Source organism: Bubalus bubalis, chromosome 15 (genome assembly GCF_019923935.1).
Source record: "Bubalus bubalis isolate 160015118507 breed Murrah chromosome 15, NDDB_SH_1, whole genome shotgun sequence".
Taxonomy (NCBI): domain Eukaryota; kingdom Metazoa; phylum Chordata; class Mammalia; order Artiodactyla; family Bovidae; genus Bubalus; species Bubalus bubalis.
The window spans coordinates 80,160,773-80,186,230 of NC_059171.1; the positions used below are offsets into that span (position 1 = coordinate 80,160,773).

Consider the following 25,458-nt stretch of genomic DNA (forward strand, 5'->3'; position numbering starts at 1 on the left):
CTGGCTCCGTGGGCAGGCCGGGCTCTCCACGGCCGTCCCTGATGTGCCATAAGCATGCGGGAACCCGGGCTGGGCACGGTGTGCCTGTGGTCCCTGGACATCACCGGGGGGCTGGTGCCACTTCAACAGAGGGGGCCGCAGCTCTGAGTGGCCTGGAGGGAATTTGCCCAGGAGGGGAGCAGACCTTGGCCCCCGATGCTCCCTCCCTCCCTGCAGGGAGCCAGCCGGGGGTTCCCACAGGCTGAGCCTCCTCCCATCTACCCTGGGCCCCGGGGGAGGTCCCTGGTGGGGCTTCCTGAGCTGGGTGGGGCCCAGCTAACTCCCCAGGCTGCCTTCTCTGAGCCACCTGACCTGGGCACCAGGATAAGGTGCGGCTCCTGCCCGGGTGCTGAGTGAGGTGGCTGCCCCAGGTGGGGTTGCAGGGCGCTGCGGTTCACGGTCTGAGTGTGGCTGGAGGGGAGTGCTGGGGAGGGGGACAGTCCCCGGGGCTGTGGGCCCCTGAGTGAGGAGGGAGCTGGGGGAGGTCTTGAGCAGAGGACAGCGTGTCCTGGCACATTTCAAATGATGGCGGGGGACAGATAGGCGGCGGAGGACAGGGCGGAAGCTGGTGGTGAGGGGGGTCCCGCTGGGCGGTGGCCACAGAGCAGGGAGCAGCAGTGACTCTCGCGTCTGCAAGGCAGGCCAGACACCCCTGGGTCTGCAGGTGTAAGCCGCAGGGGCGGGGGCCTGGGGGTCACCACCAGGCAGCAGGGCCTCGCTTGCCCACCCACAGCAAGTCCCGGCTGGTGCTCCGTTCCCACCAGGGTGTGGGCAGTGGGGAGCACCAGCCGGGCCCCCCTCTCGCCCTCTCAGAGCAGGACACAAGCGTGAGCATTAGGCCATCACAGGGCAGGAGGACCCTCCAGCCGCAGGCAGAGGTCGCGGGTCAAGATGGCCTTGCTGTGAGAGCTGGGGCACAGCCCGTGGCTACGGGTGTGGGGGATGAGCTGGCCAGGCCAGGCCCAGCTGACGGGCATGCAGGCCGCAGATAGCCACTGGGGGACACGTTCTCAAGGACTACTTGGGGTGGGCGGGAGTGGGTGGGGAGGCGGGAACGGGAGGCCAGCTGCCCAGGGAGCAAGATTGGCGGGTGAGGCTGGCACGGGGGTGGGGGGAAGAGGCAGGGTGTATTCAGGACTGACCCCAAGGCGCCGGGGGCTGGGGGTAGCTAGGGGAAACTTAGGTCTCAGCGCAGGGTCAGGACGCACGGCGGAGGCTGTGTTTAGAGGTTGCTGGCTCTGTCTGAAGTAAAGGGAATTGTCCTTTGGGTTTGGTGACACGGGGTCTGGCAGGAGCAGGGTAGGAGGAGCCCACGGTGAGGAACTGGTGGCCTACAGGGGGGTGGGCAGTGCTGGACCTTTCCGAGAGCACATGCGGGGGGCACAGCTCTGTCCTAGGGGCTGTGGTCCAATGGGGCAGGCGTGGTCGTGTCCTGGAGGCCCTGGTCTCACGGGGCAGAGACAGCCTTTCTCTGGGAGCTCTGCTCTGAGGGGCCCAGCGCCCCCTACACCCTTGTCTCCACTCAGGGAGGGAGGGGCCGCGGCTCCAGCTCCTTCTCTGGCTCTGGACCTGGGGGCTGGGGTGGAGCAGGTGTCCTTGACCCAGATTCCCCAGGCCTGGGCCCAGGAAGGGGGGCCTGGCTCTGTGACCCAGATATTCCCAAGGTTCTGAAGCTCAGTGAAGAGGCAGACAGCGGTCTCCGGCGCGCGGAGCGGTCGGGGAGAGGGCGTGCAGGGAATGAGCTGCCTGTGTTGCAGAGATGGTAATGGCGTCACGGCAACAGGGGGGATTTCTGTCAGAGGTCGTCGGTGTCCCAGGATGTCTGAGAGGTTTTTTGAAGGAGGAGGGCTGAGTGTGCCCGCGCTCTCCCATGTCAGGGTGGGTGTGCCTGGGATGCTGGCGAGGATCCTCCCGTCAGGGACCTCTGCCCACCCGTCCTGCTCCAGTGGGTCCTCCGCTGTGCCCGGCCCAGACCAGAGAGCTCAGCTAAGGGCCTGGGGAGGGGCCGTACACCATCCTTGAGGGCCCCTTTCAGACTGACCTCTCAGAGCCCAGCGGTTCAGATGCTGTAGGCCTTGTCGGGGGCATGGGCTGATCAGATAGATAAAAAACTGTAATCTGGGCCCTTCTGTCGTCGTGCTCCATGGCTTCAGGCAATCACCCCACTTCTCTGAGCTGTGATCTCTGCATCTACACAGCTGAGCTGAGGATCACTGCAGATTGCATGACAAAATGCACACGAAGCTATGGATATTGAGGTGGGGCAGGGGCAAGGAGCGGGTCCCCATCCCTGTCGTGTGTCAGGAGCCCAGGCACATTCCACCCGGCCCGCTGGAGCCCGGGGGGCCCCGCTGTGGGGAGGCGCCAGGGAGCCCGCCCGCAGTCCTGCGGGGTCTGGGCAAGCTGAGCAGCTGCCCGCCTCCGGGGCTGCCCACCCCAGCGGCCAGCTCTCTGGACCAGGGTGGATGCCTCCTCGTGTCCTCCGTGGTCTGAGGCTGAGCCCATCGGCAGCGGGCAGTGCCCCTCGCCTTCCCCTCCTCTGGGAGGCTGATAAGCTAATTAGTGCCCATGGCAGGAGCCTTGTGGGGCCAGCCACCAACCGGGGCTGGCCTTCTCCCAGGAGGTGGCCGGCAGCTGTCAGCCTGGCGCCCAGCAGACCCGCCAGCGCTGCCTGGGAACCTGCCAGGCTGCTGGCCCCGGCCGGCCCAGCTCCCCTCGCCCCAGGCCTGGGGTGCTGTCCTCTCCTGACCCTCCCAACAGCCTTCAGCGGGCAGAAAAGCTGGGGTCAGGGTCCCCCCCTCCACTCAGAGAAGTGCCGAGACAGCATCCATGCCTGGGCGGTGGAGATTAGAGCTGAGATTTGAACCCGGGATGGCCCGGCTGGCCACAGACTCTGGCTCTTAGGATCAGGCACGTGGCCGACGTTGTGGACAAGTATGAGAGACGGAGGTGCTGTCTCCCGGCTGAAACGGCCTCGAGAGGCCACCTCCCCCAAGCGCCTGGGGTCTTGGGACTTCTGGCCTCTACTGTCTTGGCCCTTTGGCGTCTGGTCCAGGGCTTGCATGCCCCATCCCAAGTGTGAGGACGGGGTGCCCCAGGGGTGAGAGGGACCGGGGGCAGCTGGGGCTCAGTACTCTGCACCCCTGTCCTGTGTGATGCTGGGGGATGAGGGAGACGGCATGTGATGGGCCCAGGGCAGCTGAGTGAGGCCTCGATGCCCCTCACCGAGGGGGCAGGAGGACCAGGCTGGGCCTCCCAAGAGGCCCACTCTCCAGGACCCCATGCTCCCTTTCCCCATCCTCCATCACCCAGGTCTTCTTTCTGGCCCTGTGGCTATCGAGATCTTCTTTTCCAGAGAAGGAAGGGGAGAAGGGTCTCTAGCGAGGCCTAATAGGTTTTGACTTCCACTCGGCTCAGCAGACACTAGCGGGGTTCAGGTGGGCTGAGGCAGGCGGGCTCATGCAGAGGCGTGGTCGGGAGCCGAAGAGGCAGAAGCCCCCAGGACCCTCCCGTGGCTTTCCTTACGGAGGCCCCCTAAGATGGAAGAGCTTTGGATACCCCAAACTCTGGCCCCCAGGACTCCGGCCCCAGTGCCCAAGAGAGAGATGTCCCTTCCCCTCCCTGCATTTCAGAGATGAACAGACAGTGTGGGTGGGAGGCATCTTCTGGGGCCACAGAGCCCTGATGCATCCCTCAGAGCCAAGGCCTGGCCTCTGCCTAGCTGTCACCTTGGGCTGCCTCAGTTCTCCTCCTCTGTAAAATGGGAGCAGGTCCCTACCCGTGGGGGAAGTGAAGAGAGAACAGCAGATTCCAGGGCCTCCAGCAGGTCCAGAGCGTGTCCCTCCTCCCCTGGGGCCTGACGCTCAGAAAAGAGATTGTGTAACATCTCAAATTCAGCACAAGCTGCTCTGGGTTCCGGGATGCCTGTGGCTGAGCCCCTCTGCTTTCCTGAGCGTCCATGTGGGTGCTGGGGAGAAGGGCAGCTGGCTGGGTGCCCCGCGTCATCCTCTGGACTGCCCCCTCCCCGCAAACCGAAGCTCGGGCTGGTACCTGATTTCCCAGGTGATGCAGCCAGGAGGTAGCCCAGGGTGGTGGCTTGTATCCAGGTGTCGAGCAGAGGCCCTCTCGGTGTCGGGGTGAGGGGTGGGTCGTGGCTCCCCTGGAGGAGTGCAGGGTGGAGTCACTCACCCCATACAGAAGGGCTGGGATGGGAGAGGCAGACTGAGGCCTTTGAAGGCGCCTTGCAATTCCCAACTGCTTGGGCTGGGGCCGAGGGATCTAGGGCTGGCCGTGTGTAGACCCTGGCCACAGAGACCTGGAATTTTCCCCCGGGAAGACTCCGGGTCTGAGTTGTGAGCAGGAGGAGAGGGGCTTTTTCAGCCCTAGGGGCAGGAGTCCCCTCCCAGCTGTGGCTCCTGAACCACCGTTTCAGTCTCAGCTCTTCAGGCAGCCTGGAGCCCCCTAGCCTGCAGGTCCAGGGCCCTGGGGCAGACACTTGATGGGCACCTTCTGCCTGCGTGCCTGGCTGGATGCTGCCGGACAAGTGGGCCGGCCTGGGGATGGGGAACTTGGATCAACAGCGACTGGTTTGCAGAATAGCTCAGTCCGGCGCACTGAGGCCCTAACAAGTGCTCGTTTCAAGGGAACCCGCGCCACCCCGAGCGGCAGACAGCAGGAGGGCCTTGGGTCAGACGCCAGGGGGCACGTTCTGGCTACGCAGCCCGGCCCCGGAGGTGGCTGTGGGGGCGGGGCGGCCCCAAGGTCACCAGCGCGACACGAGGCCCGGGGGCGGGCGGCACAGGGCGCCCCTCACCCGGCCCGGCCCGCGCGCGCACCGCAGGCCGCCACGGCCCCCGGCTGGCGCCCCGCTCCACGTGCGCCCACGCGCCCCTCCCTGCCCGGCGCTGGGGCGGGGCGCTCTCCGGGCGCAGGGCCAGGGCTCGGCGCCCCGCCGGCCCCGCCGGCCCGCGCTCCCGCGAGTCGCTCTCCCGTGGCTCGGCGGCGGCGGCGGCGGCGGCGGCCATGGGGCGCGGGGCTCCGGGGGCCGGCGGGGCGCGCGCGGCGGCGGGCGCAGGTGCGGGCGCGGGCCGGGGACGCGGGGCCGGGGCGCGGCCGGCCGCCGCTCACGCCGCCCCTGTCTCCCCTCCCCCCGTGTGTCCCGCCCCCAGACCCTCCTCCCCCGCCCCCCCGCAGCTCGGGCCCTGGTCGTGGCGCGGCTGCCGCACGGTGCCCCTCGACGCCCTCCGGACGCGCTGCCTCTGTGACCGGCTCTCCACCTTCGCCATCTTAGCCCAGCTCAGCGCCGACGCGGTGAGACCCCGGCCGGGCGCTTGGCGGGCGGGCGGGGGCGCGCGGGGAGGGGGCTTCCGGGGAGGACGGTCGCCGCTAGGGCCGGCGCGGGGAGGGGCGGCTGCACATCTATGCCCCCCGTGGCCCGGCCAGAGAGGCTCGGGCCTCTGGAGAGGGCGGGTGGGAGTCGAGTGGGTGGCGGTGTGGAGTTGGGGACTGGCCCTGAAGGAGCCAGGCTGGGGCCCCTGGGAGGGACTGACGGGTGAGTCTTCTGCACTCTCCTTGGGGGCTAGGACCCTGGAGAGAGCCGGTGCTCAGAGGAGATGGGCAGCCCCCGCCAGGCGCTGGGGTTGCAGGAAGGCATGGCCTGGCAGAGCCAGCCAGGTCGATGCTTGGCGAGGGTCCGTCCCCCAGCGGATGGCAGGGTCTTGGCCTGCCCTGGAGAGGGAGGGGGAGGAGCTGCCACCCTCCTTGGGGGGGTTCCCCACCCACCCCAAATGGACCCTGGTCTTCGGAGGCGCCTTCGTCCCCAGGTAGGGGTCCTGGATGGAGAGGGCGCTGGGCTTGGCCCAGGCCCGCAGCCCTCCCTGGGAAGGCCCCATCGTCTCAGGGGCCTCCTTTTTGTTCCCATGATCCTTGTGGGGGCTGCCAGTTTCTATGGCGACGGCATCTGGGGCCAGCTCGCTGGCTGGGGCCCTGGGTGCTGGGCCCAGCCAACCAGAGCTGGGGGGCGCTCTTGCCCAAGGCTGAGTTTCAGTCTCTGGACCCAGGAAAGTGGGGTACCCAGATAGGGGGTAGGGCCCACTAAGCCCCTGCATAGGGGGTAGGGTCTTTGCTTGTTGAGCCCCCAGGCCTGGCGTGGGAGGGTGCCCAAGGCAGCAGATGTGGACAGACAGGGAGGGGGACATGGATTTGGGGGTGTTTGGGGTAGTTGGCCCTCATCAGATGGGGGTGGCACCGCTTCCCCGTCACAGAACCCTAGTTTCCATGTGGAGGATGGCCCCAGACCTCTCTGAGAGCAGTCTGCCCCCTCCTTTGTCCTCGGGGACGTGGGGAGGGCGGGCAATGTCAGCCAGGACCCCTTAGAGGGTAGGAGCTGGGTGGGACCTTGGAGGTCATTGCCTCTAACTCCTCCATCCACCGGCAGGGAGGTCACAGTGGGGGCAGGTCTTGCTCAGGATCTTGGGGCTACGCTGCTGGACCCGGATCTGTGCTCTTGGCCCAGATCCCGGAGTGCCGTCCCCCTCAGGCTGTCCCCGTGACGTAACTGTAGGTGTTGCTGTTCTGGGGGCTTGGCCCTGAGGACAGCAGCCGGGGCCTTGCTGGGGGCTTCCTGGAAGAGGTGACTTTCTGCACAGGGAAGCAGCCCACTGTGCTGGGGTTCCCTGGGTCCCCTTGCAGCTTGAGCAGGCGGAGCAGGGCTGCCTTGGGAGCTGCTCTTCCTTGGGGGGTGGGAGGTGCTGGGGGGCTCTAGAACAGGGTGCGTTGCCCAGATGCCCTCTCCAAGTCTGAGGTGAGGCCCGCAGGAGGTCAGTGCTTCTCTAGTCTTGAAACACGGGGCTGTCCCTCACATGTGGCGACCACAGACTGGCCCTTGGTCCCTCTGAGCCTTGGTTTCCCCCCTGGAAAACGGAAGTGGCCTCTGCTGCTCAGGGTGACTGCGAGGGCTGTGCCAGTTGACAGGGACCTTCCTGGGCCAGGCCTGCAGCAGGCAGGCCCCCGCATCCTGAAAGGGTGGTCTCCTGCCGAGCCCGGGGCCGCCCAGCAGGGAGAGCGTTAGGTGAGGGGCAGGTGGGTGCCCAGCAGGGAGAGCGTTAGGTGAGGGGCAGGTGGGTGGCTGACGCTGGTGGAGCTTGGGGGTGAGTGTGAGGCCCAAGGGGCCTTTCTAGGAATATCTGGCCTGGCACTGGCTCTCCCGAGGGTGAAAGGACAGGGCCCTGCGCCAGTGTGCACAGGCGAGCGCATAGCTCTGGTCTGTGAAGGGGTCTAGGCTGTGCCTGGGTCCGGGGGCGGACGGGGGGGCGGGAAGCAGCCGCAGTCAGAGGGGCTTGTGGTAGCCTGGTCTGCATATAGGCGGGGACACCCGTGGGGACACCCCGTCCCCACGTCCCAGAAGAGGCAGCTGAATCCGGCAGTATGGGAGCTCTCAGCAGCCACAGAGCCACCCTTCGGCCATGGACCAAGAGCAGGCTGCCGGGCCTCCGTGAGCCTCATGGTCCTCCTCTGTCAGATGGCAGAGTAGTGGGCTGGGGCATGTGCTGCAGCCCTGAAGGCCTGGGCGTGGCTCAGACGGGCGTCCCACCTCATGCTCAGCTGCCATCAGTACCTTCGCCACTCTCCTGTCTTTTCCCAGCCGGCTCCGGCCCCAGTGAGGGCAGCCCCAGAGGTGCTGATGGGGAAGGGCTGAGAGCGAGAGGGAGGCTGTTCCGGGCAGCCCATCCCTCTGTGTGCCCGGGGCTGGGCCCTCAGGGGGCACGACGTCTACTGGAGAGACAGCCCAGGTGGAGAGAGGGCCGCTCTGGGGGCTCTGCACCAGCCTCCTTCCTTCCCGGGGGTGGCTCGGGACACGGGCACGAGAGGAGGCGCGGAGCAGGGCCCTGAGGGATGAACAGGAGTTCACAGCAGCTCCAGGGTTGGGGGGAGCGACGGCAGCCCCTGGGAGGCTGAGAAAGGCAGAGATGAGCAGGAAGCAGGGGAGGGGGCTGGGTCCGGAGGGCCTGCCCGACGGGGGCGGGGGCTCTAGCAAGGAGTGTCACGCTGAGGTCAGTGGAGTTGGGCGGTGAGAAAGGGAGGTGAGAGGGTTGGGGTCCTACAGGGGTCCCACCAGCGTGAAGGCGGAATGACCCAGCCGGCAGGGGGTGGTGGCAGCGGGGAGCTGGGCCGTGGGGGTGGGTGCTGCCTGCCAGCACCCACGGAGTGGGGGTTGTGCGCTGGGTGTGGAGTCTGTCTGAGCCTGCGGAGGCTGCGCTCCTAGGGTGCAGAGCGGTCTTGGGGCTGGAGTCCAGAGCAAGGGCCCCAGAGAGGACGGAAGAGAAGGGGTACTGTAGTCACACCCCAGGAGCCAGGGAGGGCTTAGATCCTGGGGGGAAGGAAGCGAAGGGAGACAAGACCCTGGCATCCCCCCAACCCCAGCCCTGCCTGCAGCTGGAGTGTCAAGTCCTGGCTCTGTGGCCTGTGCCAGGCTGTGACCACGGGAAGGTTGAGTAACTGCTCTGAGTCACATCTGAGGGGGCGAGGCTGGGTGGGGACCGAACCTGGCGAGGTACTGGCAGGGTCCACACAGCCTGGCATGTGCTAAACGGTCTGCAGAGCACAGTGGCTGGTGGCATCGCTTCTGGGATGTGCCCGGAGCTGTGCGGCCGGCCTGACCAGGATCATGGCTCAGCGTGTGACCAGGACCAGGAATCAGTCAGTGCTGGAGTCAGGGCTCGTCTGTGTGGGTGGCTGTGAGCCATGTGCGGTGCTGGAGTGGAGCTGGGTTAAGGACAGTGCCTTAGGAGAGAAGTTCAGGGCGCGTAAGGTGTGTGATGGTTTGGGAGAAGACGCGTGGCAGAAACTGACAGTAACCCTGTGAACCACAAAGGAGTAAAAGCCTGGGTGTGGGGTGGGAGGGGCCAGTGCCCTGCAGAGGCTCAAGGCAAGAGGATGGGCGGACAGATGTGGGACCAGTTCAGAGTGATTGTCCAGTCCTCACTGTGAGGAGCGCGGGAAGTGTTAGTCGCTCGGTCGTGTCCTACTCTTTGCACCCCCATGGACTGTAGCCCGCCAGGCTCCTCTGTCCATGGGATTCTCCAGACAAGATTGCTGGAGTGGGCTGCCATTCCCTTCTCCAGGGGATCTTCCCGACCCAGGGATGAAACCCAGGTCTCCTGCACTGCGGGCAGATTCTTTGCCATCTGAGCCACTGGGGAGATGACAGCTAAGCTGAGAGAAGAGCTGACCGTGTGGAGGGCAGGGAAGGAGCGCTGGGGTAGGACCAGCCTGTGCAAAGGCCCTGGGGTGGCATGCAGCTTGGCTAGGGAGCCCGTCTCCGGCAGGAGGCTGGCCTGCGTCTGCCTGCTCTCGGTGTGGACTGAGGCCCATCTCTCATGTTTGAGGTCTCCGGTCCAGCCCTCCCAGCAAGACCTTGAGGTCCCTGACACCCCTGTCCACCGCTGTGTCACCTGTCCCTTCCCCACACTGTTGAGAACCTGCAGGGTTAGGGCTGTCAGAAGCGACGGGCGAGCCAGGCAGAGAGGAGGAGGGCGCGGGCGGGTGGCTGCCAGGCCTGACGGGGGCAGATGGAGGCAGATGGCCACGGAGGTCGGGGCCAGAGCGGCCTAGGAGTGGGCCTGAGCCGCTTGCTCGGCCACCCGTGACTTGTGTGGCTGACCGGGGCCCCAAGGTTGCCCAGCGAGTTCAGGGGCGCTGGCTGGAGCCCAAAGTCCCCCTTCCCCAGAGCCCTCCAGCTCCCTGTGTGGAAACGCAGGAGCTGGTTCCAGAGCCTCACCCGGGCCAGCCCCCGGGGACAGCGGACGGCCTGGCTGACCTTGAACGACTTTCTCAATTTTCCAGGAGCCTGCCTGCCCAGGCTCCGTTCATGCAGCCAGTCACATTGACCGCCTGTCCGTGCTGGGCCTGGCGGAGGGGGGGCTCCCAGATGTGAGGACAGCAGGCTCAGGGGACAGACAGGCACCCCCAGCAGTGGCTTGGGGCGTGGACAGCAGCCCTGGTGGGGGGAAGGGCCGTCCGGCCGCAGATGGAGCAGGTGGGAGCAGCTGTGCCCAGTGGGTGGGCCCTGGGGTGCCTGTGCAGCAGCCCCCAGACCATGGACTCCCGAGGAGGGTGAACGGTCCCATCTGGGGGCAGGAAGGGCCGCTGTGGCTTCAGGAGGCGACCTGGAGGCTCGCTCTGCATGTGCAGGGTCAGCAACGTGCCAGCCAGGTTAGACTTGGGCCGGGCCACGGAGGGGTCAGCTCTGCGGTAGGGGCCACCAGACTCCCCTTGTCCTCTGGCCCCTCCCCCCGGCCCCTCCCCCCGGCTCCAGGACTCACCCCCTCCTTCCTCTGGGGGGAGGCGGGTGGGAGGGGCTGCAGGGCCCCAGTTTGTCTCTGGGTTCCGGATGTAGAGGGACCGAGATCTTTCCTCAGCAAGCATAGGCCGCCCACTTTGGGGTCACGCTCACACGGGCTGCACACAGAGGCATGGGAATGGCCCGGCCGGACCTCAGGGCTGCCCTGGGCCCCCTGGGAGGGGACGAGCCGAGACCAGAGGGCCCTGAGGCGCGTCTGGGTGGACGGAGCCGCGGGGCCAGGCTTGGAGTCTGGGGGCAGACTTGGGGCGCCCAGCGTGGGGGCGGTCTCACATGGAGGTGGCGTGGGCCTCAGAGGGCAGCTGCTGTTTGCAGAGCCCCGGGGTGGGCCAGGGTGGAGGGCTGGGGTCTGTGGCGGGTGTTGAGGGGCCACGGCTCCCCGCTAGAGCCGGGCCCCTGCCCTTGGCTGGTGCTGCAGAGCCACAGGGTCAGGGACAGCTGCCTTGGTGAGCTCACCTGTGATGCGGGGGGACCCTTCCTGAAATGGGGCGGGCGCTGTGGTTGGGCTTGCCACACAATTATGCCAGTGGGGGCACAGAGACCCGCCGGAGATGAGACCCCGCCCCAGGGACCGCCTGGGGCGCTGAGGGCTGCTGGACGCGGGGCTCCCGGGGGTGCAGGGGGCAGGATCCCCCAGCGTCCCCCGCAGGCCTTCCCGCCCCTCACTCTGTTCTCTGTCCCCCCCGGGACCCACAGAGCATGGAGAAGGTGGCCACACCGTCGGTGACGCTCATCGTGGGCTGCGGCGTGTCGTCCCTGACCTTGCTCATGCTGATCATCATCTACGTCTCCGTGTGGAGGTGACTGCGTGGGGGGTCCCCGGGAGGGGTGACTGGGGGATCCCCGGGAGGGGTGACTGCGCCCCATGGGGGGGTGGTCCCCGGGAGGGGTGACCGCAGGGGGGGTCCCCGGGAGGGGTGACTGGGCGGCCCCCGGGAGGGGTGACCGTGGGGGGGGTCCCAGGGTGGGGTGACTGGGGGGTCCCCAGGAGGGGTGACTGCGCCCCATGGGTGGGCGGCCCCCGGGAGGGGTGACCGCAGGGGGGGTCCCCGGGTGGGGTGACTACAGGGGGTTCCCGGGAGGTGTGGAAGGGGTGACTGCAGTTGCCTTACCCGTCCTCCCATCGGGGAGGTGGCACCCCCCGCAGGTAGGGGTGGACGGTGCGGACTGCCCCCAGGAAGGATGACTGCGCTCCATGCAGGGGCGGTCCCCAGGAAGGGGTGGCTGGGGCCGCCTTACCCCTTCTCCCATCGGGGTGGCCGTGGGCTGGGAGCCCAGAGCCGTCCTTCCCTCGCGCCTTCCCAGTTGGGACCATCCATCACCTTTGTCATCACCCCCCAGCCCTCCTGACTGCAGTCCCCTGGATGCTGGTGGGCAGCGGGGAGGCGCGGGGCAGCCCAGGGCGCCGGGCCTTCCTGCTCCTGCCCAGCCAGGTGCCCACAGGCCTCTCACAGAGGCTCCCTGCTCCCTCCCACCCTCTGAGTGGGCCCGCCCAGCTGAGCACCCTGTCCCATGACTGCTGGGCCCCGAGACCCCGACTTCCGTGCCTGTGGTCTGTCGCCACCTGGACGTGCCAGGCCACTCCCTGAGCCTGGGTGCGTGTGTCCAGTGGGAGCCTCTGCCGGCCCCTGCCCCAGGCTGCAAGCCCTCTCCACCACGGACCCCCGTGCCCGGGTGCTGTCTGGCTGGTGTTGGTCCCTTGGTCCCCAGGGGGTGGGGCAGTGTGGGGGCGACCCCGTCCAGCCATCAGCAGCCCTGGGATGGGGGCGTGTGTGCGCAGACTCCCTTTCCAGTGGGCCCTGAGGGGCAGGGGTTGGGACTGTGGGTCACCAAGGGTCAACCCAAGGTTGCCCCACCCACTGGGTCCAGCCCGATCCCCAGTGTGTCGGCTCCAAGGGCAGCATGACCGCAGCTGAGGCCCGCAAGGAGGGGTCGATGCAGCCACGGGGTGGAGTTGGGGGGGGGGGGCGTGCCTTCCTGCCCCGCCCCCGCCCCCTCCTGCCCAAGGGTGGAGGCACCAGTGACCCTGAAATACCCGGCGCCCCTCCCAGCAGCCCCTCCTCGGACGTCTACCCTGACCCACCGTGGGCCTGCTTGGCCCCCCGGCCCAGACCCTCCCCTGCGGCCGCTGTGGTTTACAAAGCACCTCCTTCGGCGTGTGGGGTGGTCAGGACCCCGTGGCCTCTGTCGAGTCGGTGACACGAGGAGCAATGTGGGTGCGGTGGAGGCAAGGGCCCCACAGGGAGGAGGCGGCCCAGCCTTCGTGGCCGTGGCGCCCAGCTCCTGAGGAGCTGAGGCCCTGCTGGGCATGGAGCACGCCACCCGCCCTCACCCACAGGTACATCCGCTCGGAGCGGTCCGTCATCCTCATCAACTTCTGCCTGTCCATCATCTCCTCCAACGCACTCATCCTCATTGGACAGACCCAGACCCGCAACAAGGTGAGCGGCCTCCTCTGCGCCCTGGGGGGTGGCTCTCGTCGGTGATGGGGAGGCTCCACAGCAGGGCCCCAGGCCCTGGGGTGCTTGAGGCGGGGGCAGAGCCCTGCAGACCCCTCACTGTTCTGGCTGTCACCTGGCCAGGCGTGGGGACTGGGTGTCTAGAGTCTCTAGTGGGACTAGTGCTCTGAGATGACCGGCTCAAGCTCCAGCACGCTGGCCCAGTGTCGGTCCCAGGTCCCCCAAGCCTGTCTGTGCCTTGTGGTGTGGTCTCAGAGTCGCCAGCTGATGAGCGGGTGGGCTGGGGCCGGAGCTCTTGGGTGGGCTCCTGTGGCCTCTGAGGTGTCTTCAAGTGGGCGGGGAAGCCAGGGAGAAGGGTGTCTGTCCCTGGCAGCTTGGGAGTTGGGTCAGGCAAGCACACCCCAGGGCCTCAGTGCGCACAGCCTGTCTCCAGCAGTGGGGTGGGTGGACCCTGGGTGGTGTCCTGCCTGGGGACTCGACCAGGTCGCGGCGTGGGCGTGGGGCCAGTGAGCCAGTGCCTGCCCGCCCGCCCGCCCTCGCAGGCCGTGTGCACGCTGGTGGCCGCCTTCCTGCACTTCTTCTTCCTGTCCTCCTTCTGCTGGGTGTTGACCGAGGCCTGGCAGTCCTACATGGCCGTGACTGGCCGCCTGCGGAACCGCCTCGTCCGCAAGCGCTTCCTGTGCCTGGGCTGGGGTGAGCGCTGCAGGGCGGCGGGGTGCCCCACCCGGCCCCCTCCTCGTCCCCCCTCACCCTCCGGCTCCAGTGGCCCCTCCAGCCTCCGCCTCCAGGGGGTCACCTGGCTCTGAGTGCCAGGTGAGGAATAACCTGGTGGCATGAGTAGATCCCAGGCGATGTCTGGGATAAACTTACGACGGGAAATGTTTCCTTCCTTATCTGAAGTCCAGAGGTGGCTGGGCAACCTGCTTTACTTGCTGGCCTGGCAGCCCTCGCCCATTTCTGTGGGTTCTCGTGCTGGTCCACTTCGTGTCCTCTCTCTCACGTGCTCACTGTCATCCTCTGTTCAGGGGCTTCAGAGGCGCCTCGTCCCCTCCCCTCCCCCACCTGCAGAGCTGGGCCTTAGACGGTGGGGGTCCGTCCGACACCTTCTCTTTCTGCTCTTCTAGGGCTCCCTGCGCTGGTCGTGGCTATTTCTGTGGGATTTACCAAGGCCAGAGGGTACAGCACCATGAACTAGTGAGTTGGGGCGGGGTGGGATGTGGTGGAGGCCGCGCGGCTCCCCCAGACCCTCCCACCACCCTGGAAGGTGAGGGCTGGCTGGGCACCCGTCTCAGAGCTGAGAACGCCGAGGCCTGGCAAGAGCGGGGGCCCTGGGAGCTGGAGGCCAGGCCCGGGGGTAGCCCTCTGCCCCCTGTCCGCCAGCTCCTCCTGGCGGTGGGCAGCAGGCTCAAGAGAAACAGGCCCCGGGTGGTAGGAGCCCCCGTGTCCTCAGCTGCTTAGCCCCTCAGAGCTTCCGTTCCCATCTGCATGACAAAGGGTCCAGGTTTTCAGGAGTCTGTATGACCCCTGCGGCTTCCCTGGTGGCTCAGACGGTAAAGAATCTGCCTGCAATGCAGGAAACCTGGGTTCGATCCCTGGGTTGGGAAGATCTCCTGGAGAAGGGCATGGCAACCCATTGCAGTATTCTTGGAGAAGCTCATGGACAGGGGAGCCTGGTGGGCTACAGTCCATGGTTTGCAGCGAGTCGGACACGACTGAGCGACTCAGCACAGCGCATGGCCCCTAGTCGGGGGGGGGGGGGCGGGCGGGGGAGGCGCGGGGTGGAACGTGGCGGGGCTGTCTCATGGATGAAGTCACTGAGGCCTTGAAGGTTCAGCCAGCCCAGGTCCAGGGGCCTTGAATGCCAAACCAGGATGCCATGTGGCTTCCTAGGGTGTGGGGCGAAGAACCGAGGCCTGGGAGGCTGTGGCTGTGGATGTGGGGAGGAAGAAGGCAGCGACGTGCAGAAGGAGGGGCTGCACAGGCCCGGCTCCCTGGGGAGCCCAGGGGGCCAGGACGTGACCAGGCCCTGGGGCAGGCATCTCCTGCACTTGACTGGGGACCCTGGCGGGGGTGGGGGCTGTGAGTACCGGGAAGGAAGCATGGACACTGACCCCACAGCTGAGAGGAAGGAACACCAGTCTACCCGGCTTGGGGACAGATCAGGCGGAAGTGGGACGTTGCAGTGGGGTTCTGAAGGATGAAGATGAGTGTGTTTGGCAGATAGCATGGAAGCTCAGGGCAGATGAAACAGAACACGGGGGAAGAAGAGCAGCCCTCCCTGGGCTCAGGGCTCCTGGGGGCCACCCGGCTGGTGTCCAGGAGACTTAGGGAAATAAGTGTGGTGGCGCAGAGGGCTCAGGTCCTCCCGTGAGCAGGAGGCCCGATGCTGAGGCCTCGGGCCTGCCTGGGTTGAGCGGGCAGGAAGAACTCCAGGCCAGGGACCCAGCCTAACATTTTAGCATGATGCCAAGAGAAAGGGTCGGCACGTGAGATCGGGGAGGGTCTGCGGGGGGAGGTGGGGAGCCCAGGCCTGGGGAAGAGTCGGGGAAGGGGGACCATCAGGGCTTCCGGAACCCCGTGCTCTGGACCGATTCCACCCGTGAACTTCACCTGTCCGCCGCCTGGGGGCTCCCTCGAGTTGCGAAGCCAAAGAATTAATCCTGCGCAGTGTCCTCGCTTGCTCCTGCCCCTTCTGGGCTTTGCACCTGCCCGCCTGGAAGCTGATGGGGCCCAGCCTGTGCCTGGGTGGGGTTGTGTCTGGCCACTAACCAGCCTGCCTCCCTCCCCCAGCTGCTGGCTCTCCCTGGAGGGGGGACTGCTGTACGCCTTCGTGGGACCGGCCGCGGCCGTCGTGCTGGTAGGGACCCCTGCCCCTTGCCTCCCCTCGAGCCGGGCCTCCAGTTGCGTCTGCTTCCCCATCGGGGTCGCCCCCGTCACCAGGGGCCGGCAGGGCCCACAGAGCAGCCAGGGCGCAGAGGCTGGGCCAGCGGCCTCCTGTGTCTCTGGGTGCAGCTTGCCTGGTGGCTGTGTAGCGGCCGTGTACCTGTCGGGAGGCCTGTGCGGGTGTGTGACCGTGAGGGGATGGTGGGCAGACAGATGGCCAGGCCAGCAGAGATGTGACCACACTGGGGTTTTTTTTCCTCAACTGGTCATTCACTGGAGGAAGGAAGCCCCTTCCCTTGCCCCCATGCCTCCCGGCACTTCCTTTCTGTGGTTCCCCTCCCATTTGGTGAGGATGGCAGTGCCCCGGACACACAGGGTTACCATCCCTGGGTCACCGGTGAGCAGGGAGAGACTGGAGATCTGAGCCCATCTCGCCCTCCTCTCCCACCTGCCCCCAGGAAAGGGCATCGCTCTGCAGAGTCCTGCTCACCGGGCTGGGCCTCACTGCCTCATTGTCAGACCTGAGCCAGGCTGGGGGCGCAGACTGGACTTGGAGAGGAAAATGAGGCCCAAGGCACCCAGGGGAGGCTGAGCCTGCAAGGGATGGGAGATGGGGGAGCCAGAGGGCAGACAGAGTTGGTAGGCAGGATCTGTGGGCGGCCCCCAGGCCCCTGCCCCCAGCCCCAGCCCGCCTGCTCCTTTAGTCTGGAAGACTGGTAGGGAGGGAGGCCCCGTGCTCTGCATTTCAGTGCTACTAGTCAGTGGGCTGGGCCTCCTAAGGGCCTGGGGAGGCGGGCTGTCAGAGGCAGGAGTCCCCCACGTCGCTTCCCACTGTGCAAGGAGGGCAGGCTGGTCCTGGTCCTGACCCGCTGTGCACTGCTGCCTGGGGCCCTTCCTGTAACACGGGCTGGTTGTTCGGTTGCTCACACGTGTCCGACTCTTTGTGACCCAATATGGACTGCAGCACGCCAGGCTTCCCTGTCCTTCACCATCTCCCGGAGTGTGCTCAAACTCATGTCCGTTGATTGGTGATGCCACCCAACCATTTCATCTTTGGTCGTCTCCTTTTCCTCCTGCCTTCAGCCTTTCCCAGCCTGAGGGTCTTTTCCACATGTAACGCGGGCACACGCAGGTAAAGGAGGACACAGAGCTGCTGCAGGCAGGGTGGCAGCCGCTGGTGTCCTGCCCACCCCGCCCCAGCCATGGCAGAAAACGAGGTCACCCACAAAAGCCGCTCTCAGCCAGAGGACGGGAGGCAGGGACAGGCCTGCCGCTGTGTGTGCGGCCATGAGCACTTGGAGCTGAGGGGGCCCAGGGAGTCGGTCTTCCCAGACCTCTGGGCCTAGGGTCACGGGTCCAGGGACCCCTGGAATCCCAGGGTCTCTGAAATGCAGAAACCTGGCTAGGGGTCAAGCAGCCTCTGCAGAGTGGAAGCCTGAGGGGAGGGCATTCCAGGGAGAGGGGAGACCAGGGCCTGGTGGCCGGTGGGGACACTGGGGACAGCCTGTCTCTGTCGCGGGCGGCAGTGTGAGCAGTAGAACGAGACTTGCCTCGGCTCCCAGAAGCACTTCCCGGGGCAGGTGCCCAGTGGTAGCAGGTTCAGGGAAGACCTGTGGGGCGGCGGTCCTGAGTTAAGGTCTCTGAAGGACTGCCCCGTGTGGAGAGCAATGTGGCCCCAGGCGGAGCCAGGATGGGGTGTCCCAAGACGGCGTCAGGTCGGGCTCGAGCTGGGCGAGCTCGTTCGTGGGACGCACATGAGTTGCCGGGATGCTAAGGATGGGGGCGCAGGGTGAGCCTGGGCGTGGCAGCAGCTGGACTGGTGGTCACCTGCGGGCCCTTCTGTGGTCTGCGCAGGACAGGTGCCCCGCGGGGCGTTACGGCCAGCCTACTCGCGTGCTTGACCGCTCCAGGCAGGGGCCGATTTGCTCCGACCCCAGCTTGACCTCTAGACTCCATCCCAGATGGACTCCTGGCTTCACAAACTGCTGTTGATCCCAGGAGGGGTGGCAGTGGGCCTGGGGACCCGTCACATGGGAGATTTGGGGTCTGGCAGGACCGTGTCGGGTGGAGAACCCCCGCTAGGGACTGGGGCTCCAGGAGGGGACAACAGGGCAAAGGCACCAGAGTTTGGGTGGAGCTGGTAGCTCCCCCGTCCCCGGGGGGCTTTGCATCCTCCCTGGAGCTCCTCTCCTCACCCGCGGGGGGCTGTGCGACGTCCCGTGCTGCCCGGGGCTGGGGGGCCGGCCCCAGTGCCCCTGGGGCACCCCCCCATACCCACTTCCCCCCGCCCTGCAGGTGAACATGGTCATCGGGATCCTGGTGTTCAACAAGCTTGTGTCCAAGGACGGCATCACGGACAAGAAGCTGAAGGAGCGGGCAGGGTAGGACCGGGCAGCCGCACCGCGCCCCCCTCGAGTCGGGATGACCCGGAGCCCCTGCCCCCACCAAGCGGGTCGGGAGATGGAGGCACGGCGCCCCTGACAGAGCAGGGGCTTCACGAGTTCTCAGAGGCCATGAAACTGACTGCTTCCCAAGACCCCAGGCCCACAGGGTGGAGGGCGGTGCGCCTAGCCTCTCCCTGCCCCTCTGTGGTCGGCTGGCCCTGAACTGGCACAGCGCCCCATCCTTGCAGTGCCTTCAGCACGGGGAGGGTGCGGGGCCAGGCGGGATGCTCCTCCTGCCTGGGGAGCCAGCCCCAAGATGGTGGCGCTGGGACAGGCCCGCAGCGCTTGGGCAGGCGGTGCCCAGGGGCTGCAGTGCCCAACCTGGACAGAGGCACGTGGGGGTGGGGCGATGCTCCTCCAGCTGTAGGGGCCGGGAGCCCCCTGCGGTCACGGACGGGGCCTGTGCCGCCCCAGCGCCAAGCCCTCCTCGCCTCACCTCTGCCCTGGCCAGTGTCTGTGTGGGGGTCCACGCCCCTCCCCACCCCACTCTGTGTCACTCCTGCCTGGTCTGCGTCTCTCTGTCTCTCTTCCTCGCCTTGTCCTGCTCTTGCGTTCCCCGTGAACAGAGGTTCAGGAGCCCTTCCCCATGGGCCCCTGGCGGGCTCTGTCCCGGTTAGAAACCTGCTCTGGGGGAGGCATGTGACCCTGGAGGGCCCGCAGGGGCTGGGAGCCAGCCGGCCTGGCTGTGGGCCTGGGCCCTGCACGGCCTGGGCCTCTGCTCTGAGTCTGCGAAGTGGGGGCTGTGAAGCATCAGCCACGCTTGCTCTGGGATCGGTGTAGCATGGGCCAGGGCGGCAGCGAGGCTGGGGGCCAGGGCGGCGGCGAGGCTGGGCCCGTCCGCCTGTGGCGCTGTCCTGTTTGTCTCCTGCAGTGACTCGTGAGGCAGGGTCTGCAGTCCTGCTCCCATCTCACAGCAGTGCAGACTGAGCCTGAGGTTGGGGGGTGGCGCAGGGGGCAGGGGGCAGGTGGAGCAGGGCTGGAGTCAGGTCAGGCCGCCTGCCCCGTTGGGCCTCCCCCGGGTGCAGTGGTGCCAGGGCTCAAAAGCCCAGCTGGACTCACCTGTGGGCCTGACCTCAGCACCCCGCCCGCTCAGTGCCAGCCGGGGGGCTGCTGCCCAGGTAGCTCATAGGTGCCCCCTGGGACCATCGAGCGAATCCCTCCGTCTCTGGGTGGGGCAGCGCCTGGTCCTGCTGGATGTGCGGGACCCGAGGGCGGGGACCGTGGCCTCGGCCAGGTGCCCCGCTGCTTGGTGTGAATGTGGGCAGCTCATGTCACGCTGTGCTGAACGTGGGTGTACACGGGCCTGGGCCGTCCCTGCCCTGCGGTCAGACGCACCCAGCCTCAGAGCCCGCACTCGGCTCTCCCTGCCACCTAGCAGGTCCAGGACCCCGGATGGAAAGAGACCCAGGGACCCCTGGCCCCCATCCTCACCCCTGCCCTGGAGCCTCGCCCCCCCGGACCCCGTCCCCCAACCTGGGGAGGCTCAGGCTGGACGCCCTCTGATTAGTTTTGGGGCTTCACCCCTCCTGCTCCCCCTGCCTGTTTCTGCGAGAACAGTTTTGCTCTCGTTTCAGTCTGTTAATTTCACTTGCAGTCAGCTGCCCTGGGCCCCACCTCAGGTGCCCCCCGAAATGTGCCAAGTGTGCAGCCCTCTCTGAGGCTGAAGAGGCCGCCAGTCACACCACGTCAGTGCCACCCCTCGCCCGCCCGCGGGCTCTGCGCCCTGCGGTCACATCTCGTTCGTGTTACGCTTTCTGTCCTTCGTGTCGTCTCTGCTGTCCCCTCTGGGCCTCGGCAGCCCCCCCAGTCTCCTCATGCTGCGGTCCCGTGGTCCCTGCCCGGCCCTTCTTCTCCCTTCCCATCCTCCAGGGCCTCGGGGAACCAGGCAGGCCCGAGGGCAGGGAGCCGGGCTGGGCCTCTGGCTGTGAGAACATGGTCTGCTGGTGGCCGTCGTCAGAGTGTGGTCGTGCTGGGGTCACCGTGCTCCGCTTGAGTGTGGTGGAGTGTGGGAGGAGTTGTGTGTTGGTCGGGAGTTGCAGTGTGTGAGAGGCCGCCACACCTGTGGAAACCGGGTGTGTTGGGGCAGCTGGCCTGTTTGCTGACCCTGGCCGCCTCCAGGGGCCACAAGCAGGGCAGGGGCAGTGCAGCCTGGGGGCTCAGATGACCTAGGAGCGTCTGGTCGTCTGGTCCCCAGAGACAGAGGTCCCCGGAACCCTCCTGGGGGAGAGCCCACCTGGCCTCTGGACACTCGGGGTGGAGACGCAGCATCCTCTGGAGGGGGATGGGCTGCTCCTCTGTCCTGGGGTCCACAGCCCGGACACCTGGGGCTCAGCTGAGCCCCTCCGTTGTTCTGCAGGCAGGCAGGCCCATGGGGCGGAAGACAGCTTCAGCTGTGACTCGGGCTGTGCTGAGAGGCTGTCCTCGGACCCCTGGGGGACGTACTGGGCAGGTCGCACGGGAGGTCAGTGGCAGTGGGCCTGCCCAGCCCCATTCACGCCCAGACCCCTCCCCCAGGGGCATCTGACTTTCCCACAGGGGCGGCTATGCACCTGCCCCTCCTCCTGCCCAGCGGTCACACCTGGACCTGCACGCCCACCCCCCCCACCCCCCCCACCCCCCACCGGCTGCGAGGCAGAAACGCTTCAGAAGCTGAGGAGGATGGACTGCAGGCATCTGAGTAATTTACAGGTCCCCAGGCCCCAGCCATCTGCCAGCCGGCTGCAGCACCTGGCTGTCAGCGCCAGGCCTTGGGCCCGGTGATCAATGGCTCAAAGCAGGATGAAGCGTTTCAATGGGGGAGGCCCGGGCCCTCTTGCTCAGATCATGAGGGGGTGGCTGGGCCCGGGGTCCGGCTTGAGAGGGCCTGCCGTGGAAGAGAGGAGGCAGACGGCAGGGCCCTGCCCACCCTGGGGGGAGACAGGCCCAGGCCGGGACGGGGCCCCGTCGTGGGCTCTGAGGTGCCGGGCCAGGCGTGGGCACGGCAGGCGGGCGTAGAGGGTACACAGCCTGCGGCGTGTGCCCGGCCCGGGGGCTTCCGCCTGGCCCCCTTGTTCTCAGCGCCAGTGGTCTGGGGAGCCTGTGAGGCGACAAGAGAGGCCAAGTCTAGCTCTGGAGGCCCGCCGTGTCCAGGGAATGTGCCCAGGGTGGGGGGCCGTCCCTGGGGTGGCCTTAGGGGATCCCCTGGGAGGAGACACGGGGCTGGCCCTGAGGTGGGGACCCGAGCCCTCGAGACGGCCGGGCAGGGCAGGGGGAGGACGTGGAGGCCCGGGGAGGCAGGTGTGGCCGGCGTACTCCGTCCGAGTCGATGAGGGCAGTTGTCCCGCGGGGCTGGGCCCCTCACGGGTGGTCCGTTGCAGGGGTGGCGCAGCCTTGGTGGGATCTCACTGAGCTGTCTGGAGGCCCCGCCAGCTTGGGGCTCAGGGACCTAAGGGGACCCCAGCCTTTCTCCCACCAGCTCCCCCCAGTGGCCGCCCGCGGCCCTGCCCCACCTGCTCCTGGGGAGAGAGGCCCGCCAGAGCCCCCTGTGGGCAGTCACCGCAGAGCCCACCCTGGCTGCGGTCCTCAGGCCCGGCAGCCCTGAGAGTGGCAATAGCGGCAGGGACAGGGCGTCAGGCAGGTTTCCTAACACTGTCCCCCAGGATCCTGCTGGCACACTTTCTGTCCCCACACAACCTATTGACTCACAATGTCCCCACTGTGGGGACAAGGAGACAGCCCAGAGTGGCCTCCCGTGTAGCCCATGCGGGTGCAGAGGGTGATGCCTGCCTCAGAGGTGCTCCTGGAGGACTTCCTGGAGGAAGGGGCAAAGGCTTCAGAACAGGGCAGCTGCTCCCCTGGGGAGGGCAGAGCAGGGCCCGCCAAGAGGGGGATGCCCCTGTTGTTTCTGTTCCTGTCTGTCTGTCCTGTCCCTTCCCCATACGGCCCTGTCTGTCTGTCGTCTGTCTTCTTTCCTTGTAGGTCCGCTCCTTCCTTCTCCCTGAGGGGTCCTCCGGTCCCCCCACCCCTGACCCCACTGATCCCAACCCTGTCTCTCTGTTCAGTGCTCAGAGGCTTGGCCAGATGCCCTCCCCTGCGGCCCTCCTGCAGTCCTGGCCCTGGGCCTCTGGCTGGGGCTGGGGGCCCTGGGAGGAGACCCCTTCTCCCCCAGCTCACCCCTCCCTGCAGCATGCGTGTCTCCCTCCTGGGGCCTCCAGGACGGTCAAGCACCTGCATCTTCCAGAGACCCGTCCCCCCAGCCCTCACTGCCACCCAGCCGCTTGGGACCCCCGTCCCGTGTCCCCAGCTGCCCCGCGAGCCCCCAGCTGGGGGTGTTGCTGGCAAAGTAGGCTTCCCAGGAGAGGAGGCAGCCGGGCTGGGTGGGGGGCGGGTTTCTCCGGTTGGGGGAGAGGGTGCGGCAGGGACTGGCCCGGGAAGGGAGGTAAGCCTGAGCCCAGGAAGGGAGGTGACCCGGCCTGTCCCCGGGGCAAGCCCGGCGGGCATCAGGTTCCAGGGCAGCCCTGACGCCCGCCGCGTCCGCAGGGCCTCACTGTGGAGCTCCTGCGTGGTGCTGCCGCTGCTGGCGCTGACCTGGATGTCCGCTGTGCTCGCCGTCACCGACCGCAGGTCCGCCCTCTTCCAGATCCTCTTTGCTGTCTTCGACTCACTGGAGGGCTTCGTCATCGTGATGGTGCACTGCATCCTGCGGAGAGAGGTGGGCCGGCGGGCGGGGGGCACCCTCCCTCCCCGGGCCTCGCAGCGGGGCCAGGGGCCCGCATTGCCCTCCAGGCTGGGGAAGAGCGGTCAGCCTGGCACTGGACACTGGGAAGCCACCTCCCCGCGGCCAGAAGGTTCTGGAAGGAGGCAGGAAGTGGGGGAGGGGCAGCTTCCTGGGCCCTGACTCTTCCGAGAGACTGGACTTGGGCCCAGCATGCAGCCGGGGCTCAGTCAACACAACAGTTTCTTGTAGAAGCCGCTCCGGTGCCCTGTGCTGGCTCCAGCTGAGACGGGGCTTGTACTTTGGCTGGTGGGGGCCCAGAGGTGGGAATGGCTCCCGGGGCAGCTGGGACTCCCGTTGTGGCATTTTCTGGGCTTCTCCGGAAGGTATAGGAGAAGGCCTTTTACCGAACCCTTGCCTGACCGTCTTCTGGCTGGTAGCAACGACGGAGGGGATATGCCTCATCCTGGGGGGAGGGAGTGTGACATGCCAGCATCAGACATTGCTGGACTAGAGCCCACCCCAGGGTCTCGTGGAGGGCAGTGAGCACGCTGGGCAGCCCAGGAGGCCAGGCCGGAGCGTCCCTTGGTGCAGGGGAGTCCTGAGACCCTGAGGGGCGATCTGTCTTCTGTCTGCTGAGCCGGCGCGGCCCACCCAGCCTCCCTGCCTAGAGCTTCTCCTCTGGGCGTGGACGCCAGGGCCCTGGCCTGCCTGGGGCTCTGCACAGCTGAAGATAGGGCCGCCCTGGCGGGGACAGCTGAGCCCACCCCTTGCCCTGCTCACACCTGGGGGAGACGGGGACGCCCCTCTCCAGGGGCTCCTGCTGCAGGAAAGACAGCAGGGCGGAGCCCCGACGTTTCTGCCAAGGGAGTGGTGCCCCCACCATCTGCAGACGTCCAGTCGGTCCTGTGTGTCCGCTCTCTAGTCCTGAGGGCCCAGGGAGAGCCTCCCCCGAGACAGGCGGGGGCCGCCTGTGCTGGAGCCAGAGATGGCCCAGGTGGAGGTGACTTTACGGACCCACGTTGACGCCCTGCAGAGAGAACCTCGCTCCCCCAGCCCAGCACCTGCTTGGGCCTGTTCCCCTGCACACGTGCATTAAGGAGCCTCGGGACAGCCCCCAGAGTAGCTCGTGCCCACTCACCTTGGACGGACTGAGGCTGCGGTGGCCCGGGCTTGTGGCCCTCAGCTGCCTCTCCATCTGCGAAACAAGACGGGCAGCAACGACAGAGTGACGTCCTGGGTCAGGAAGAGAGCCTGTGGGCGGCAAAGATGTTGAGTAGAGACGGAAGCGCTTGGAAGATGGAGGAGCAGGGGCTGTGTCCCGAGGGGTGGGGGCAGAAGTCAGAGGTGGATTCAGGTGACGGACGTCCCGTGGAGGGCAGGCCATGCTGAGGGTGGGCTTGCGTGGGCTGGCACAAGCTCCGGGCTGTCTGGAGCTCCTGGCCGCCCCTTGGGACACTAGATGGTGGGCTCGGAAGCCCCCACGTGCGCCTGCAGGGCTGGGCCGGAGGACCCATGGGCCGGCCTCCCCTGCCCTCGGTGAGCTCCAGGGTCCCATGGGAGGGGCCTGGCCGCCTGTGCCTGCTCAGCTATGCTGGGGAGGACGGGCCAGGAGGGGCACTCAGATGCCGGCCCTGTGGGCACAGGACGTCCCAACAGGGGCACAAGCAGGGTCCCCGCCAGCACCCATGGAGTCGGTCGCGGCACAAGGAAATGAGACATGGGGGGCCCGCGGCCGTCCGTGCCAGGGGACAGCGTGTCCTCCGTACCCTCGAGTCCGCCGTCTCCTGGGCCAGGCCTGCCCTCTGGGCATGCAGCAGGGCCGAGCAGTCGTTTGTTGGCCGGTCTGTGAGCGTGAGACTGGGAGTGTGCTCCCCAGGGCCAGCAAGACCTGACCGGCCAGGTGGCCGTGTGCATTGGGCTCTCCCAGTCCTCACAGGAGCACAGGCTCAGTGGCCGGGGTCACTGGGCACATGTTCTTGGGTGTGTGCTGGGTCAGTGTCTGGAAGCCCTCCTCCCAGCTCTCCCCACCGTAACTCAGGACACTGCCTCCAGGCAGCCTTCGGTACATAGCCCAGCCCACTCTCCGTGCTTTAGCTTCCTGCACCTTCATTTATTCCCTGTGCCCCCCTTGTGGCCTCTGAAGTGTCAGCGCCCTGAGGACAGGCGCTCTGCTCACTGCTGTCCCCGCGCCTAGTGCTGTCTGCAGCAGGCGGAGGTGGCGGCCATGGCTCCCACTCTCACAGACCAGCAGCATCCATGGCTAACTCGGTCTCCTCCTCCTCCTCCTCTGCTGCTTCCTGCTCCCCAGCCCCTCACTCGCAGCCACCCTCTCTCTCCCCTCTGAAGAGCCCGAGGCCGTGATGGTTCAGTGCTTCCACGGAACGCTCTGTTCTTGGTGATAAGGGAGCAAGGGCCTGACCCCAGCTGGCCCCAGACATTCAGGGACGTGCTGGCCACAGTGACTCAGGACACATCTGGACACTAGCCGACTCAGGCCGGCGGTGTGGGCTCTTACCCACAGATTCCTAACAGGAGCCTTGAGGCGTGTTTTCAGGGGCCCAGAGCTCCGTGGTTTTT

The 25,458-nt window shown here is 67.1% G+C and overlaps 1 protein-coding gene across 7 annotated transcripts in view; it reads left to right on the forward strand.

Annotated features, from left to right (window-relative positions):
• ADGRB1 (adhesion G protein-coupled receptor B1) overlaps positions 1-25,458 on the forward strand; it is a 76,922-nt gene that overhangs the window by 44,305 nt on the left and 7,159 nt on the right. For 4 of the 7 annotated variants that reach the window (XM_044928898.2, XM_044928899.2, XM_044928900.2 and 1 more), the window contains exons 18-25: positions 5,208-5,349; positions 11,096-11,199; positions 12,738-12,840; positions 13,401-13,551; positions 13,983-14,052; positions 15,649-15,715; positions 18,037-18,122; positions 22,704-22,875. In XM_044928898.2, coding sequence (XP_044784833.1) covers positions 5,208-5,349; positions 11,096-11,199; positions 12,738-12,840; positions 13,401-13,551; positions 13,983-14,052; positions 15,649-15,715; positions 18,037-18,122; positions 22,704-22,875 — 895 coding nt within the window. The remainder of the gene's footprint in view (positions 1-5,207; positions 5,350-11,095; positions 11,200-12,737; positions 12,841-13,400; positions 13,552-13,982; positions 14,053-15,648; positions 15,716-18,036; positions 18,123-22,703; positions 22,876-25,458) is intronic. The other 3 variants (XM_044928902.2, XM_044928903.2, XM_044928904.2) reach the window with 2 other exon arrangements.